Source organism: Benincasa hispida, chromosome 7, assembly GCF_027475165.1.
Source record: "Benincasa hispida cultivar pf3 chromosome 7, pf3_genome.v1.1, whole genome shotgun sequence".
Classification (NCBI taxonomy): Eukaryota; Viridiplantae; Streptophyta; class Magnoliopsida; order Cucurbitales; family Cucurbitaceae; genus Benincasa; species Benincasa hispida.
The window spans coordinates 31,146,533-31,164,709 of record NC_143484.1 but is presented as its reverse complement, the minus strand read 5'-3'; the positions used below and the strand labels follow the sequence as shown (position 1 = coordinate 31,164,709).

At 31.7% G+C, this 18,177-nt stretch overlaps 3 protein-coding genes across 3 annotated transcripts; all 3 read right to left on the bottom strand.

Annotated features, from left to right (window-relative positions):
• Window positions 1-538: 538 nt before the first annotated feature.
• On the bottom strand, window positions 539-5,812 carry LOC120081732 (uncharacterized). Its single transcript, XM_090315457.1, has one exon. It carries the CDS (start codon window positions 1,836-1,838, stop codon window positions 996-998), a length of 843 nt encoding a protein of 280 aa, XP_090171583.1. The 5' UTR covers window positions 1,839-5,812; the 3' UTR covers window positions 539-995.
• A 3,798-nt stretch (window positions 5,813-9,610) lies between these two features.
• On the bottom strand, window positions 9,611-12,284 carry LOC120082191 (uncharacterized). The gene is made up of 2 exons (XM_039037457.2): window positions 12,025-12,284; window positions 9,611-10,502 (listed from the first exon to the last, which is right to left on the bottom strand). The coding sequence occupies exons 1-2, from the start codon at window positions 12,064-12,066 to the stop codon at window positions 9,777-9,779; spliced, it is 768 nt and encodes a 255-aa protein (XP_038893385.1). The 5' UTR covers window positions 12,067-12,284; the 3' UTR covers window positions 9,611-9,776.
• A 1,625-nt stretch (window positions 12,285-13,909) lies between these two features.
• LEW3 (UDP-Glycosyltransferase superfamily protein) lies at window positions 13,910-17,505 on the bottom strand. The gene is made up of 7 exons (XM_039037534.2): window positions 17,079-17,505; window positions 16,538-16,824; window positions 15,744-15,930; window positions 15,539-15,607; window positions 15,246-15,439; window positions 14,520-14,629; window positions 13,910-14,414 (listed from the first exon to the last, which is right to left on the bottom strand). The coding sequence occupies exons 1-7, from the start codon at window positions 17,376-17,378 to the stop codon at window positions 14,158-14,160; spliced, it is 1,404 nt and encodes a 467-aa protein (XP_038893462.1). The 5' UTR covers window positions 17,379-17,505; the 3' UTR covers window positions 13,910-14,157.
• Between the last annotated feature and the right edge of the window lie 672 nt (window positions 17,506-18,177).

Here is an 18,177-nt window from a genome sequence, read left to right as displayed (position 1 = left end):
AGTAAAAGAATTTAACGGCGGAATGAATGTTTATAAGCTTAATTTTTTTTAAAAAAAATGAAAATCATATAGTTAACAAATGAGACCAAAAGGAAACAAGATCACAATCAAAACCAATATAAATCAACAAAACTAATATACAAAGGCATAATTGATAACACTTTTTAGATTAAAAAACACATTTGGTCCCTAAACTCTCACAATTTAGTTCCTAAACTTTAATTTGTAACGATTTAGTTCCAAAATTTTTAATTCTATAACAATTTAGTCCATGAACTTTAGTATATAATAATTTAATCATTATACATTTAAATCATAACAATTTAGTCCCTTGCATAAGCAAATTTATCAAAATTATATGCAAATTTTTATTATTTTATGATGTAGACTTTGTATTTTATAAAAAATATCGAGTCTCTAATTAGTTTATTGATTAATACTAATTTTTATAATAGGGACTAAATTATTACAAACCTTAAAGTATGACTAAATTATTATATAGTAAAGTTTAGGGATTAAATTGTTAATTTTATGAAAGTTTAGAGACTAAAAGTGATTTTTAACATTTTTTTTTTATTATTATTCACAAGAAATTGTCATTGCAAGAAGAATGCCAAAGTTACCAATACAATGGTACTTCCAATTAAATTCTAATGACCCTTTTAATTAACATGGAACAAGCAAATCTGAAAACCTCATAATTGAACCAAGAAATAAACAAACAACCCCACATTCAACTTCTATACCCTAAATTCTTGGTTCATTTTTTTCCACTATGTAAAAAAAAATGGAAATTTCAATTATTTTAACACCAAACCCATTTAAACAAAAATCTAGCTGCCCACTAGTCCACAAACTTCTCATTTTCTCTTCATCCAAACACTATCTGAAAAGCATAAGAAAACTTAATTATTTTTCTTCTTCTCATATGTTCTTTTAATTTGATCCCAATAAGTCAACCAACCAAAGATTGGATAAGAAAAGGGAGATTACTCTTATGGAGTTTCTTGAATTGTAGGATCCAGCCCAGGCCCAATTCCAGGCCCAATCCCAAGCCCACCATGGGCCCGTAAACTGTCTATGTAATTTCTAACCTCCTGGGCTATCATCCTCTGCATTATCGTTGCCAAACAGGTCTCATCCACTTCCCTTTTCCGATTCCTTTTCTCCGCCGCCGCCACGCGTCGCCATCCGTCGTTCTTTTCACTTTCCACCGTCACCTCCTCCTTCACTTTCACATCCACCGCCGCCGATACCACAACCTCTCCCGGCAGTGACAGTCTCAACGACGTCTCCGGTCCTCCTCCGCCGCCGCGGCTGTTCCGTTCGAAGCACTTACGTTTCAACGAGGCTACCGAATCATCATCATCGTTATCATCATCATCCGACGCCGATCTAGAAACTTCGTAACTCGGTCGCTTCAGAAACGCCGTCGAATCAGACGACAAATCGGCATCGCGACAGCGTCTAAGCGTCGAATTCCAATGATTCTTAATCGCATTGTCGGTCCGGCCAGGCAATAAGCGAGCAATAGTGGACCACTTGTTACCGTGAATGGCATGCGCTTGAACGATCACAGCATCCTCCGCCGGTGTGAAAGGACGATGCTGAACCGTCGGACTGAGCTGATTACACCAGCGCAAACGGCAGGATTTGCCGGAGCGGCCAGGAATTCCAGTGCTGATCAAAGACCAGTTTCTAGGGCCATGCTGTTCAACCAATTTGATTAAGGTAGCGTCCTCTTGAGGACTCCATGATCCCTTAACTCGATTATTATTAATACTGTTAGTATTTGTTTGATTGTTCTGATTTGGGAGGGCGATTCCGATCAAAACCATGGTGGATTCTGGAATTTAGGGTTTTGATTTTATGAATTGGAAGAGGGGAATTGAGTCATTTGATTTGGGAGTTCGAAGTTAATTGAAGAAGAAGAAGAAGGAAGAAGAAGAAGAAGAAGAAAGATGAGAGAAATAAATGGGAAAAAGAGGGGATTCTCTAACGGTTTCCAAACAGGGGTTGTTGGGCATGAACCGTAAAACCGCTACTTTAAATAACGACTTTCTCACTACTTCCTTCCACTCCTAACAATCACACACCAAACCAAACCGCGTTTGTTTCTTTCTTTTTTTCTCGCTTTCCTTTACTTTGGTTTTGCTTAAAGGTCCCTATACTTTTCACTTCTTTCATTTTGGTCCTAAACTTTTAATAAACCATAAAATTTGTTTTTAGATTGCTTTATTGTTGCCCCCCCCCCCCCACATATATACACACATACATATATATATTATTATAGTTGAGTTATAATAATTTGTGTTTGAGATGTAGATTATTTTAGTTTGAGTTAGTAGTATATGTTTGAGGGATAAATTATTTTAGTTTGAGAAGGAAATAAAAAAACACTGAAGCAAATAATAAAAAAATAATGAAAGTAATAGTAAAAACCGTAGCAAATAGTAAATACTATAACAAATAGAGTTTTGAAATAGTGTTGACAGTTACTAAAAATACAAAATAGTATTTCCTGGGTGCAAACACACATTTCGTATTTATTAACATCCCTCTTATAAATTGTGAAAATATACTGAGGTGTTTGTTTTTGTCTAAAATTTATTATTATTATTTGAAGGACTGAATTTAAGATTGATTAAACTTACAAGGATTCATATTAGAAAATTGAAAGTATAGAGACTAAAATAAAATAGATTCCAAAGTTTAGGGACCAAAATGGTATTTTAATCTTTAGTTTTTTCTTTTTAAAAATTTTATAAATTATCCTTTTTTTGTTAAATTTATTTTAGTTAAATTACAAGTTTAGTCCATGATTTTTTTAACTTTGTGTCTATCTAATCTCTAATCTCTAAATTTTAAAAGATGTCTAATAAATTCATGGATCTTTTTATTTTATGTCTATTAGGTCCTATGGTTTAAAAAAAAAAAAAAAGTATGATAAGTCACTAAACTTTCAATATATTTAACAAGTCTTTGATCTATTTAACATTTTCAAAAATGTGTGAATGTACCACATTAGATCGAAAGTTTACAGTACCTTAAGATATAGAATTTAATTTTATATCTATTAGATTAGTTAATTTATTTTTTTTAATATGCTAGTGATTTGACACAAAATTGAAAATTGAGAAAGTCGTTGGACATTTTTAAAATTAAAAGGACCTAATAGATACAAAATTAAGTTTAAGAATCTTTAGACATTTTTTTAAGTTCAAAGATCTAAGAAATATAAAGTAGAAAGATTAAGGACTAAACTTGTAAATTTAACAATTTAGTTAGTATGCAAACAAAATTGAAATTATGCTTGAGATTTATTTTATTTTGGTCCTTCTATTTTTAAAATATCTAAGGTTTTTTTAAAGTTATTTCAGGATTTTAAAGTTTATATTGTTTTGGTCTCTAAATGTCTATTAAAAGGCATATCAAGAACAAAAAAAACAGCGAAAATTTGGAATTTAAAGGACGATAATAGATATAATAATAATTTGGAGGATCGAAATGTAAAATCTTCAAAAGTTAATGAAGGAAAATAAATAAATATATATTTAAAGATTAAAAATGAAATGGAAAAGAAATAAAAGAAAAAATAGGAGTAGGTGGGAAGAGAGAATTGGATGAGGGAAGTAACGGCAGTATGTAACGGATATCCGTTACATAGGGAACTGTCATGTCAGAGTAAGCGGTGTCACCGTAACGGCACATTGTTGTAAGTGAATAACGTTCAATTGCATGCGTGGCGTTCTTGGACGTTTGCTAACCGCTTTCTAAGTTCTTACTTATATCGTTCTACTATCCATATTTAAAACACTTCAAATAATATTATATACATATTTTTCTTTTTAAAAAAATTTCTTAAATTACTCTAACAATTGTGTCTATTTGGTCCCGAATTTCCAAAAGTTAAAGTTATTTTGGTTTTTTAACAATTAAATCATAAATATTACTTTCGTTCATAAAAATTTATGTTTTGTTATTTACTTTATATTAATATTTTCAAAAATCAAATCAAATCAAATCAAAATTTAAAAATTAGAGAAAGTAGTTTTTTATTCCAGTAATTACAATGGATAGAATGTTAGGACTAATAATTAACAATAGCAATATTTTTAAATAATTGGAGAAAAACAAAATCGAACCACTTCATTGATTAAAGATATAGAGAACCTGAAACCGAACTAGAGTTACTAGTCCGAACCGTCGGGGCGGTTTATGAAATGATATAGCAGGATCTTGGTGAGGAGGGTTTTTTTTTTTTTTTTTGAAAATACTTGAAATTAAAATAAAATCTTACCAACCATGCTAACAAGAGTCCAATTTGCTATTTAGTATTGTTGTTTATTAGATATGATTTAACGGTCGACTCAATTTCTCAATCCTTACTTTCTGCCTAACCCGAACGTGAACCAAAAATTTGGGTTTTATATATTTCGAACCCAAAACTGCAACCCAAACTGATGATCGGTTTTCGGTCAATTTAGGTGGTTTTTTGGTTTTTGTTTTTTTTTTTTCTTGGACTCCTATAGTCTAACATTGAATGATTTTAAGAGTTGGATCTAAATTTTGTTATATATGCAATTGTTTTTTGCATTATGTTATACTTGTTAATACTTTACACTTGATTGCTATATTTGTAACTGACCATTTTGATTTTTGATTTTTTTTTTATTTTAGAATTTAATTAGGAATTCAAGTTTCTTTAATAAAGGTGAAAACTATAATTGAAAAATTATGCAAAAACAAGTATGAATTACAAAAACAGAAGACTGAAAACAAAATCGTTATCCAATGGGACCTTAAATTTTAATCACTGGAATTTTAATTTTGTGTCTAATATGTCGTTGATCTATTCAATATTTCTTAAAATTCATAGATTTACTAGTTTAAATTTAAAGTTTTGTTAAACATAAAATAGATAAGATAATTCTTAAAATTTTTGAAGCCCTCTTTAATTAGCCAAACTATGTAAAAATTTGGTTGCAACAGCGATTAAAAAAGTGAACATCCAGCTGATGGTAACTTATCTTTTGTAAGTTATTATTGAACTTTGAACAGAATTTCTCACAAAAATAGTTATTGATTATCTACTTAACGGTTTTATCCATACTAAAATCTTAGTTAATTTTTAGTTTAATATCGAGTTGTTCATAATTAAAAATCAGAAGTTTTTCGTTTTTTTTAGTCAAATCCTAAACTGTGACTTGGGTAATCCCCTATACTACATAAACTCAAAATTTATATTTTATACTAACTTTTTACATTATCATAAAACCCATCAACTAAATGTAAATAATAACAATATTCTAATCCTATGTAAAATCAAAATGCATATTATGAAAATTCAGGTTTTCCAAATATAGTGTTCATAAATTCGAACTTTTTTTCTTGATAAACTAACAATCCTAACTTAAAACGTCATAATAAGAAATAGAAAAAAAAAAAGAAAAAAAAAAACAGATAATATGTAACTTGTGCAAATTCAAATTGCCTTTTGTCTTCTAAATTAACATAATTTTTTTTTTTTTTTGAAGAATCCTAACATACATCTTAAATTTGATAATCTTGGCTGATTAATTGGGTTTGGTGGTTATGACTTGACCATTAGTTGGATGGTGGTTACTAATTAGTTAGGTCACCGTCTTTAGTTCATTATTATTCACTAATTCTTTCAAAATATACTTTCAATTTTCTTTCTAATTTAGGGGAAAAACAGAAAATAATTATAAAAAAAAACAATAAATAGGAAAAAAAACAGTTATTACGTGAAGAAGAACCCAAAAAAAAAAAGAAGAAGAAGAAGAAATAGGAGCGAAGGTAGGCTTCATCTCATATTGTGACGATGAATCATGGTAGAGCATCTTTGATACAAATTCGGGGGTGTTTGAGACATTGAGTTGAGTTATGAAGTCTGTTGTTAATATGTTGAAGTTAGAAAGTTTATATTTAGCATGCAGGGTTGTAAAACAGATTAATGGATTTCTCCATAAATGTGTAAAAAAAGAGAGAAAAAAAAATATGAAATTCCTTGATAAAGGTACAAACTTGAATCGTGAATACTGTTGAAGTTTGTAAAGTTGAATTATTTAACACCGATTGATGAAGTTAATGGGTCAAATATACCGTTAGTATCTTTCTTAGCGAGCATGAGAAGCTAATAAATATATAATTTCATTACTTTCTCTGCGAGTGAAAACGAATCCGTCCATGAAAAAGAGACTTTGATAGTAGCTTAAAATTGGCAATGGCACAAGTAATTTCGATACAGTGATGACCACTTGAGACCATGATATATATCAAAATTTAATATTTATAGTATTGAGTTAAACTATATGATAATTAATATTCATTTGATTAGATAGTGATTTTCGTGCCAATTCAAGTTGCTCAGTGGATAAAATAGTAATTAGCATTCTTAAAATTAATGGTTTGGCCACTAATTCAAAAAAAAAAAAAAAATCATTTTAGAATCATTTTCAAACATGATATCAATGTAGGGTAAGAAGAAGATCTAAAACTTTTTAGGGGAAAAAGACTTGAGTTATTTAATAAACTAAGAATGTTAGAGTGTGGTTGACAATCTAATCTCCATAAAATAAGTGTTCGGTAGGCCATCTAAATTCTAACTTTTGAAAATTGTTTTCAACAAATTCTAAAAATAACATTTTTATACTTCCAGCATCAAGAATATAATATCTTACTACATAAAATATTATATTAAAAAAATAAAAACGTTTAGAAATATAATATTTCATATTATATATATTTTTTTTTATAAAGATAGTATTTATAAACTCAATGCATTCTTTAAAATTAAATATGTATTATGTCATGTATTATAAAAAAAGGTAGGGAAATTGTTATAAAGGAAAATAGTAAAAAGCAAGATTAGTCCATTTGATAAATTTAATAAATGTTGTATGTGTAAATAGTTAAACCCATTTTCTATATTTAAAAATGCCGCAAAAATCTATATAATTATACAATTTTTTAACATTAAACATGTTAATAAATAAATTTATAATAATTTAATATTAAGTTGGTAACCACAACTAATTTTTTAGTTTATAAATATAATATCAAACATATTTAAAATAATAATTTAAACTAGGATACATTTTTTTAATATGCTACCAAACATAAACACATAACTACATTTTTATCGAATCTTTTGCTTTCAAATTTTTGTTTTGGGATTATTTATTAAACATATCCATTTTTGTCATATCTAAAGAGAGAAAATTGCTCACTTAATTGCAGGTTTAGCATATTCTTTTTGCTTGTAGAGGTTTTTCTCAATTGCATTCTTCTCTTATCATCAATAAGGGAACAGTTGGGTTTGGTCTTTGTGAATTTGTTTATATCTATTTTCTGCCTCTTATATATATATATATGAGGTTCAACTGGTAGAAAAATGCCTATAAAAGATAATGAAATTACTTGAAAGAAAGAAACTCTAACTAAAAAGCAAAAGCATCATGAGCTCATGAGCTAATAGTCGTTTGATGTCAAATCTTCTAAAAGAATGATTAGATGTAGTCTAAGTTATACTTAATCTCATGCATCATGTTTCTGTATATAGTAGAAAAAAATAAAAATATTTTCTTTTTTTAAAAAAAAATTCTTGAATGTTGGGTTGCCAATAGATGGGTGCAATGATATAAGTTTTCTTTCCTTTCTAAAAATAAAGTTAAACTATAAGTTGTTTATATCAACTTTCAAATTTGTGGAAAGGTTATCAACATTTATGCTCTACAAAATATATATTAAACTTAACTAATATAGTGGATATGCTAATAAGATCCTAAGCTTTCAAATTAGTGTTTAGTAAATCTATGAATTTTAGCAAAACGGGGATAAAAACCTATTAGATACAAGATTGAATTTTTCTATAAGAAACAAATTTCATTATTTTATAAAATTTACAAAGGAAAAGGCACTTAGCCCAAACTATTGGAGTTACAAAAGTAAAATTAAAATTTCAAAGATCTGTTAGACACAAAATTACAACTTCAAGAAACTATTAAACACTTTTTAAAATTTTAAAGACTACTAAACACACACTTGAATTAGGAACCTATTAGACACTTTTTAAAGTTTAATAACCAAACAAATACAAATATTTTAAGAACCAAATAGATATAGACCTAAAAGTTTAGATTAAACTTTAAATTTAATAATAAATAAAGAAAAAGAAAAAGAAAAAAATAATTAATAATAAAATGTGTTATTGTGTGGGTTTATAGTTAACTTCACGAGGATTATATAATAATATGGTAATTTGCAAAAGATTACATCTTATTTTGGTTTCCAAACTTTCGAATTTATTATGTTAGGGTCGTCAAGCTTCCAAAATGTCTCTTTCAATAATTGAACTTTCAAGTTTGTTCCATTTTGATACCTAAACTTTTAAAATATCAATTTAGTCTACGATCTAAAACAAAGTATTTAAATGCTTATTTTTATTATAATTTTAACAAATTAACCACATAACTTGACCATATATACTAGCAAGTCAATATGAGTACAATCTCAAACTAAATATGGTGTGAATTCAACTATTGATCCATTGCATGTACCCGAGCTATTAGAACAAAGAAGATTCAAGAGACTTTCACATTACATTTTTAAAGGCTAGCTAATGCACAAGAGAAAGAATTTTGAGCTGAAATTTATGTATAATGTTAGTTCAATGGAGGCTAAAAGAGAATGAAGTAAAGATGACATGGATAAAGTCATGTAATTTGGAAGATGATACAGGGAATGGAAAAATAGTGCATAATTGTGGAGGATCTGAGTTTCTTTTTTTTTTTTTAAATGTATTGTAATTAAAGTGTGGAATGGGAGAATCGAACCTCAAATCTCCAAGTCGATAGTATGAATACTATGTCAGTTGAGCTATGCTCTTGTTGGCTACAATTGAGTTTCAATCTCATAGATCTTGCTTTCTATAATTTTCATTTATTAACTGTTGAATGACTTTTGTTGAACCTTTGAATGCCCATTTGACATTTAATTGGCTTGTAATGCTCTTCAAAATACAGAATAATGATATTAAAACTTTGTGTTTCTTCAACCTCTTTGATGTTTCCTTTTCTCAAGTCTTACTTTAAATTTAATTATCAAACTAATTCATTGAATTAGTTTTGATTAAACTAATTTGGGAGTAAATTGTCTTAGGATTTAAGAGTGACCATCATAAATTCTAACTTAGATCTAAGAGTTATTCATCCTTCTAACTAAGCTCTTGATTAGAATCATTCATTAAGTTAATCTTATTTGTGAGTGTTTGTAAAGATTCTAGAAGACTAGTAGAACCTCTTGCTTTGCATTAATTCAGCATATTAGATGCTTATCAGAATAAGTCAGAGACGAATATTTAGTGAAACAAATTTAAGGGAGAAAAGTAACATGATAAGGACCCATGATTGATTTTTTGGTCCTAGACTTTGAGTTTGTTTCATTTTAGTCCCTCTACTTTTTAATGTTTAAACTAGTTTATGTGTCTTTGAGACAAAGAAATTAGAATGATAACTTAATCTGTAACTTTTTTAAAATAATTTTCTAAATGAAATCACACAGATTCAAAATTACACTAATCAAAATATTGAGCAAAAAACTTTTTTTGTACATTCAAAACTATGCAAAACATTACTGAGTATGGCATCTAGCAAAAGATGAGCATCCAAGTCATATAGAAGAAGATCAAAGAACTATTTCTAGGACAGGAGGTAGCTTTTTGAGAGATCAAACTAACCTCTTTGCAGTGCACTTCAGTACTCATTAAAATGAATTGCACCAACTTTCCACACAATGTAGGTGGTAGCAAACATCACTGTACTAATGAAAACGAATGAAAAGGCAATGACAAAAAGATCCGAACCCCCCGGGAACTGAAACGTCCAGCCTGGTTCTGGCATCCCTCGCTTGCTATCATCGAACAAATTAGTAGGCGCTTCTGGAAGCCTCGACCTTTTCTTCCCACGATCACTCTCTCGTATCGCTTCCAATACTTTGCTGCCCATGTCAGACTTGGAGGTCTTCGATTCGTTGTAACGGCTAAGAACACGAGCTGCCCTTAGTCTTTCTCTTGCAGTTAATGGAGATTTTTTTGTGGATTGTAAATCAGGTGATGAACTTGTATCTGGATTCTGATCTGAAGACAATACTTGTCCATTGGAAGCCTCAGATGATTGAGAAGAAGACTTACTGGTAACATTGAGTTGAGAGATTCCATTATCTGCTGAAGCATCTGAAGGTGATTGACTCAAAGCTGATGAATTGTCATTAGAGAGAGTTCTTCCAGTAATTTCAGAACCCTTCTCATTCGTGTCTGTGTCTACCTGGTTACTGCCTGTAGCCGCAAGTGAGAGAGACAATCCACGTCTTCTATCCTTTCCAAATCCTCTTATTGTGCCATACATCCCACGGAAGGACGTTGATTTTCTGACGTTTGAAAACGAGGGTCTCGAAACGTTCTCATAAGTGACTTGCAACTTCTGATGAACACCAATAGAAACCACAATCACCAAAAATGAGAAGGCATAAGAGAAAGCTTCATGGCAATTTGATGGACCCAGTGATGATTCAAACAAACACTCAGTACTTGATGTTTTGAACTCAAAGATTGAAATCAACATGCCTTTTCAAGTTTATCATATCAATGAAAGACACAATAATCTCTACAGATCACTAGCTGTTCAAAGATAGCAACGAAACGGTGAATCTATTTTACGCAACCAATGAAAGGGATTATAGGACTAAGCTGAGAAATCAACTTTTCTTTGCAATTTGCCCTCAACTCAGGATAATGATTTGATGCTGGTGCTGCCATTCTAAGTGAGGCACCCCATTTATTTCCAAAGAGAACTTTCCTTCATTGGGCTAATGATGGGCTTCTCATATCCAAATTCCAACAATTCAGTTTCAGCATATTCAGATTTATATAGAAAATTTATATGATTTGGCTGTTCCCACCACACATCTCAATTTAGCAAAGGAACCCTCAAGCCAACCACTAATTATATATTTCAGATGCTTGAGTAGTATTCCAATTTACATATAATAACTAAAACTTGCATTATAATATTGGCACCCTTAAACATTATGGATTGGCTTTCAAGAAAGTGGCCTTCATTAGGCCCGTTCTGTTGTATCCTACATCAGAAGGAGAAGGAAAACCTCTACCATATTTTTATATTACTATTGCCCCGAAAACTAAACTCGATGAGTGAAAGAAAATTTAATATCATATCATCTAACACTTTTGATACCAAAGCTTTCCTGAGACATATCCTTTGAAGTTGTGATTATGTACTCTCCGTGTCAAGTTAGAGTTACTATGTGAACACTTTAGATTTATAATTAGGCAGTCACAGAGTTTTATTTAGGACGATTGAGAAGTTCATTATCCATTCGCCTTTTAGGAATAAGGGCCATTTCTCGAGGTTTATTGGAGTGTCATGTGCTATTATGAATATGGAAAAAGAGAAACAATAGAGTGTTCAAGGAGCGGAGCCAGAAAGGGATCCAAGAGTGTTTAGCCCTGATTAGATTCATACTTTTCTTTGGGCTTCTTCGATAGCCAAGATTTTTCTATATATTTTGGCACCCTGGAAACAGAGGGTTTCAAAGTTCTTGACAGTCATACCATACCATATTTATAAACTTTGGACCAAAAATAACACAAACAAATTCGCCAACGAGGAAGACAGAAATTGCAAATGCTTAGAACGGTAAAATTTCATTTCAAACTTTCAGATTTCTCAAAAGAAAACTATCAGAAACACGTAAAACAACCCCAAGAACTCTGAACCAAACCACCACCACTCAAACAACAAAGAAGAAAACCCAAGAAATTCGATGTGTAAAGCTCCGATTTCACATCCAATTTCAATAATAATAATGATAAGCGAACGCAGTACTCGAAAGGAGAAGATTACACGAAGAAATTACACAAACAAATTTGAAAGAAGAGGAAGATTGCTGCATAGAAATTGAAGTGGGTAAAGAGAGAGGTACCGTTGAGTTGAAAGCAGTGAACAAATTGAGAGAAACAGCCATTTCTGGAAGTGGGTTTTAAGGGCCAACCATAGAGAAGGATTCAGAGAGGAGAGCAGCTCCTCCACTGGCCGATTGCTTCCATTTTTCTTGATATTTCTTTTTTATGGGTAAAATAAAATGGTGGATGGTCTGTAATCAGAATCAAGAGGATCAGGGATTTTCCCAATTCACGCTCCATTTTGGCGCGTGTATTACACTCTAGGTTTGAGGTTTCTGGTGGGGAAATTTTGGGCAGTGTATTACACTGTTATATGTGAAGCAATGTGCCCTTTGGATGAGAATTACATCTTGAAATATACTTTTTTTCCCCATTTTCATGCTTGCTGTTAATTGTTGTATGTTCGTAAACGTCGCGATTTTGTCTAACGGGGCACGATCATTCAACTATTACATGGATCAAAATGATATACTATAATCATTCATGTCATTTCGAGTTAAAAGTTTGTAATTTGAATAGAAACACCGTGTACATTTTGGATCTTGCAAATCAAGAGAAGGAAAAAAGATATTGTCGATTTTGAAAAACACCGTGTCACATGTTCTATTCAGTACCATATACACACTACTCTTTACATTTTCACATCCTTGTTTTATGTATGGTATGAATCATGGTTAAATTTAAAAGTTTAGATCTTGTTTGATAACTATTTGGTTTTTTAAAATTGTGTTTGTTTTCTCATAATTTTTTATTCAGGGGTTACATATTACTTTGGTAAACATTTGCATTTTTAATCAATTTTCCAAAACAAAAGCAAGTTTTTGAAAACTACTTTTTTTAAGTTAGTTTTCAAATTTTGATTCAAAATTTGACTTTGGGTTCGAAAACTCTAATAAAACATACAACAAATCATAGAAACCATGACACATAAGTAGGATTTATAAGTTTAATTTTCAAAAACCATGACATATAAGTTTAATATACTTATGGTTAATGAAACTTTGACATTTTTAATCACAATTTTTATAAAGTAGACAACATTTAAATGTCTATTGCTAATGTTGATGCGAGATCATAAATTTAAAAAAGGAAAAGAAAATAACTACAAATTAATATAAAGTTTAGAAATATTTTGAGATGAAATCATGTGAAAACTATGAAAATTTTGTATGATTAAAGGAAAAAACTTACATCAATTTAATTTAGAGATAAAATGATGTAAAAGTCCAATGAAAAAAGTTTGAATGAAGTTAAAAACAAATAAATATTATTTTGTGGTTTAAATATGTATTATTTTTGTGGTTTTTTCAAATTCAATTTATTTAGAATTGAAAGTTTTGGATCGAAAATAAAGCAAAAACTTGAAAAAACTGGAAAATAGAAAAGATATCACATAAAAAAGACATTCCTTTATTAAAAATGACATTAACATGTGAAATTATGAAATTGTGCAAATAAGACCATAAAATTGAAAATTTTAAATTGAACTAACGTGGTTAATTAAAAAATTCAAAACTTTCTTGAAATAAAAATTTCATTGAAATGGAAGGAATCGAAATATTCTTGAAATTTCTCAAAATTTTATCAAAATTGGGAAAAAACAAAATTTTCCCTAATCAAAATTTCAAAGCCATAGAAATCTCAGAATTTCAAGAGTTTGATAGAAATTTTAAACCATGCTAATAGGTCCATGAACCGTCAATTGTATTTAGTAGGTTCGACAGATTCAAATATTTCAATGATTAATTGGTCTACAAATATAATTTTGAATTTATGCCTAATAAACCCTAAACTCTAATGGAACTTTATAGTATAAAGATCAAATAGTTACAAAATTCAAGTTCAGCCGTTCAGCCGTTCAGGACTAAATTTATAATTGAAGTGCAAATTAACTAAGCCAAGCACTGGAGTGAAAAATGAACTTCTATATTTGGCATGAGAGTTTATGGTTCTGAAGAGAGTCAGCTGTTTCTACCTCAAACAAAAAAACAAAACCTACAAGACATGATGGAATACGTAGGAGCCATATGATTTCCGTTCCTATTTTCGAACTTTGTCAAGCTACTGAGAAACCATAATGTAATACTCCTACCTCTCATTAGACTTCAGAAACTAGTATAAAGAAGATCAATTACAGTATTCAGAGCAATTACTCACTTGCTCGTCACCTCTGAAACTGAGCCAAACACTGGTCGGATTGCTGCCTTGAAATCTTCGTAAAACTTCAGCTCAGAAAATCTCCCTGCACGCTTCCTTGCTGCAGCAGCCATTTTGAGTCTCTCAGTTTCTGGCATTCTTACAACCTGTAGAATAGCATCTGCATATTCATCCACATTGGTGGCGAGAAATCCAGTTTGTTGTTCGTCTTCTTCAAGAACTATGTCCATCTTTGGTCCAGCAGAGTTATGAGCTGAAAGTAAAGGAGAAATATGGGTTGCGCATATAATACATTCAGTGGAGATCTTTAAACCAAAAGAAAAATAAATAAATTTGAACTAAAAGATAAGTCTCCCACCAATTGGGATTGCTCCTGCAGCCATGTACTCTACCACGCTTATTCCGAAATGTTCATCCGTCATGGAATGAATTCCCGCTATAGCACCTCCTAGAAGTCCCACCAAGTCTCTGCACGAGTCTAAGAGTTTCAACATCTTATATAGTAAACAGAAATTGGTTCACAATTTACAATTTGAAGTCCAAATCAGGAATGAACACAATGCCAGCAAATGGAGCAGATACAGTGTAGAGCAACAGCTAATGATAAAAGGTTGTAACGGGCATCGCTTTTGGTATTTGAAGTAAAATTCATCTAATCACCAGAGGTTCAAATGCCAACGGAGTCCAAGAAGAGTCCTTGGTTATGATTGTCATATATGGATGGGCTTTTACTAGTGAGAGTTTAGATCCTAGGTGAAACGTTCACATCTATGCTAGAGGTTCTGTTATTTATGGGCATAGGGGCGGCTGCCTGGCTAATCAAACTTATTTTATATATCCTTCATTTCATAGATATTCTTCATATGATAGTGACCAATGTGCTCTCAAGATGGCACAACCAAATGAAGCATGAAATTGACAACCAATTATTTTGAGCAAGTATTTCAAATCACCATCTCAATCCCCATATATAAACTAAAAAGATTTTGATAGAAAAGCAAAAAAGGAGTTCCAATTAAGGGAGCATGAATGTCTTTCTTACAACAATACTTGAGGAAACTTTTCTTCAAAGACAGGCACTAACCTGTACATTAAATTCTTGTAGAATTCCACATCCTCCTCAACCTTCAGTTCAATAGCCTTGTTTTTCAAATTTTGAAGTCTTTCTTCATCTGAGCTATTGCGACAGCTTCCCACAAACTGGAGCTTTGGCCTCAATGAACTTGCATTTAATTTCTTGATGGCAACTGAAAATGCCTCAAGTTGGAGTAAATGCGCCTGACATGATCAATTTCAGTCATCAAAGACTTGCTAACAACTGAAGGCCCTAAGGATGAGCCAATTGGACTTTAGTACCTTGGATCATAAGAGGCCCACCTTCTCTGGACGAAATTGAGCAACAGATATAATAATTGGAGTTCTAGTGGATCGTTCTAAAGGAAGTGCCTGTGCAGACAACAGCTTGTTAAATGCAATTGTTGGAGTGAACCCAACACTAGAGAAAAGAGAGAAAAAGAACTACAGACTAAGTGGAACAAATAAAATCCAACAGAATTTCTTCAGGAGAAACCAAAAGACAAACCTGTAATACAGAAGTATCACATGGCGGATAGACTCGCTTTATACGGTCTGGAATTTTCCAGAGGCTTTCAATGTGAGATTGAGTCCATGAAGAATTGACCATTGCAAGTTGCGTAAACGAGCCCACAAATCCATACATCCAACTAAAGAGAACATAATAGATAATTTTGCACTGAGAAAGCCACGAGCTGCCACAGAAAAAACTTGTTATACACAACACTAAAGTAAGCAATATTTGCTAGAAAGTTCTCCACTAGGCAAATGCAATTATATTGACTAAAATATCACCAAATAAAAAGAATGTCAGATGGTCTTGAAACATGCAGAAACTAGGTGGGAAAAAAAAGGTTGTTACAGCACAAAGTTCATATTTGTTACAGATGAGCAGCCATGTCCCTGTTGAAATGTTAAAGTGGGAGCCCAAGGAAGCAAGAAGTTAACATCCACTTCTGTTTTACCAAAAGCTTATGTGATAAACTGCTTAAATCCTTGAAAAAGAAAAACAATACGATAAACACAAGCACAAGGAAGCAAGGAGTAAGAATCCACTTCGACTGTGCTTTTAGTTGCTTTATTCATTAATCTTCATTGTTTTATCCTTGTGTATTTTTTGGGCCTCTTTCTTTTTAGTTGTATTGTCTTTTTTCGTTCCATTGGGAACTTGTTTCCTTGAACATTTTTCTCCTTTTCATATATCAATGGAAAGCATTTTTTGTTTCAGAAAAACACAAGCGCACAACTAGGTCGGCAATCAGAGGACATAAACTAATTCTAATGAGAACTTAAAAAACAAACCTTCTAGCAATTAAGGCGTTATTGTTATACATTGAGCTCCTCCCACGAACACGAGATAGCATGTCTAAGCTGATGGTAGGATAATGTGTGTAACAAACAACAATGCAACCAAACAACCGGGCAAGAGGATAAGTAAAAGCATATCCACTAGTGTCAAAATAATATAGAGGAGTGAATTTGCATAAGGCCTCCCATGAGAGATAGATAGAGCCAAGACTTTGACCAATCATAGTAAAGCGAGGATATGTAGTTTCTTCAATCCACTTCCTTTTATGAAGATGCACAACCTAGGCAAGGGAAGAATCGAACAGAAAAACAAAGTAAATCAAGTCAATCAAATTTCCTTGCCACAACAATGAATCAGATAAGCTTCCAGTGAAACAAAAAAAGGAGAAATCGTATAGCAAACAGCTTCAGGAAGATTCAACTGCAGAAATGGTTCCAAAACTAGATAGTTCTATAAATATGCATCATCTGGGGCGACGATTGAAATGGGCAGTTTAGTTTTCGAGAAGCGAGATCAAAGAGAGTAAGAAATAACCTTGGGTGGAAAATGAAGTTTGACGCCAAACCGATCGTTAGCACGAGCCATCAAGCTTTCTGGTGAAGCATCGTGATCGCCAGTGAAGACGAGGCAATCGAAGCTAGGGTTTTCATCCTGAATAGCTTTGACGGCGCACCACAGAACTCTCTCACCGCCTCCGCCGTCGTTGGTGTAGGGATGGAAGAATCCGACGGCTGGCTTCCGGTTCCGACGGCCGTTGAGAATGGCCAAACCAATTCTTCGGATCAAGGAAAGGAGAGCTGTGATCAATGCCCAAAGCAACAATTCGGCAGCCATGAACTTCACGAATTCGATCAGAAAGTGTCGGAGGTGAATCGAATTGAGGAACAGAAGAGTACAGGTTATTTCTCGTTTCCCTTGTTGGGAAATCTGTACAATGATCCAATATTTTGGTCCAAAGTATACCCATTTTTAAAAAGGATAAATAGAATTTAAATCCAAAATAATAGAATATATAGTAGAAGGATAAAATAATTATATATATATATAAAAAATAAAAGACTAAAAAACTCATGCCTAGCCACCTTTGTTTGCTTCTTCCCAGTTTTCTTAGATTAAAAGTTGTCATTGATAGCTGCTATTAGCCAACTTCAAGGATGATCGCTGATAGCAACTATCATCGATAGCTTTCAATTTGAGAAAAATTAATACAATCTTGAAATATTTGCTTTTAATTTACTATCAATTATTAGTAACTATCATTGATTCACCTTCATCCATTGGAATCAACGTTGAAATATTACTACTTAAGGCTATCAGTGGCTATCAATGATAGATTTATAAATAGTGATCAACTTTGAAAGAAGACCAACTTTGATCTCCATAGTAGTTATCACTAATAATCTTTTATCATGGCTATCACTGATAGACTTTCATAAATTAGAATCAACCTTGAAATATTAACACTTAAGGATATCAATGATAGACTTCTATAACTGGTTATCACCTTTGAAAAAAACTCGATATATAGATATCACCTAAGTTTTATCACCGATATCACTAACATCACTCATATTATGGTTATCAGTGATAGCTTCTTTCATTGATAACATCACTAATAAGATGCTATCAATGA

Bases quoted from the DNA above. Each gene is read 5' to 3' on its own strand.
- LOC120081732 (XM_090315457.1), bottom strand. From the start codon at position 1,838: ATGGTTTTGATCGGAATCGCCCTCCCAAATCAGAACAATCAAACAAAT.
- LOC120082191 (XM_039037457.2), bottom strand. From the start codon at position 12,066: ATGGCTGTTTCTCTCAATTTGTTCACTGCTTTCAACTCAACG. The intron at 10,503-12,024 runs GTACCTCTCTCT...GGTGTTCATCAG, and splicing joins TCACTGCTTTCAACTCAACG to AAGTTGCAAGTCACTTATGA.
- LEW3 (XM_039037534.2), bottom strand. From the start codon at position 17,378: ATGGCTGCCGAATTGTTGCTTTGGGCATTGATCACAGCTCTCCTTTCC. The intron at 16,825-17,078 runs GTTATTTCTTAC...TCCCTTGCCTAG, and splicing joins AACTTCATTTTCCACCCAAG to GTTGTGCATCTTCATAAAAG. The intron at 14,630-15,245 runs GTTAGTGCCTGT...AGACTCGTGCAG, and splicing joins TACAAGAATTTAATGTACAG to AGACTTGGTGGGACTTCTAG.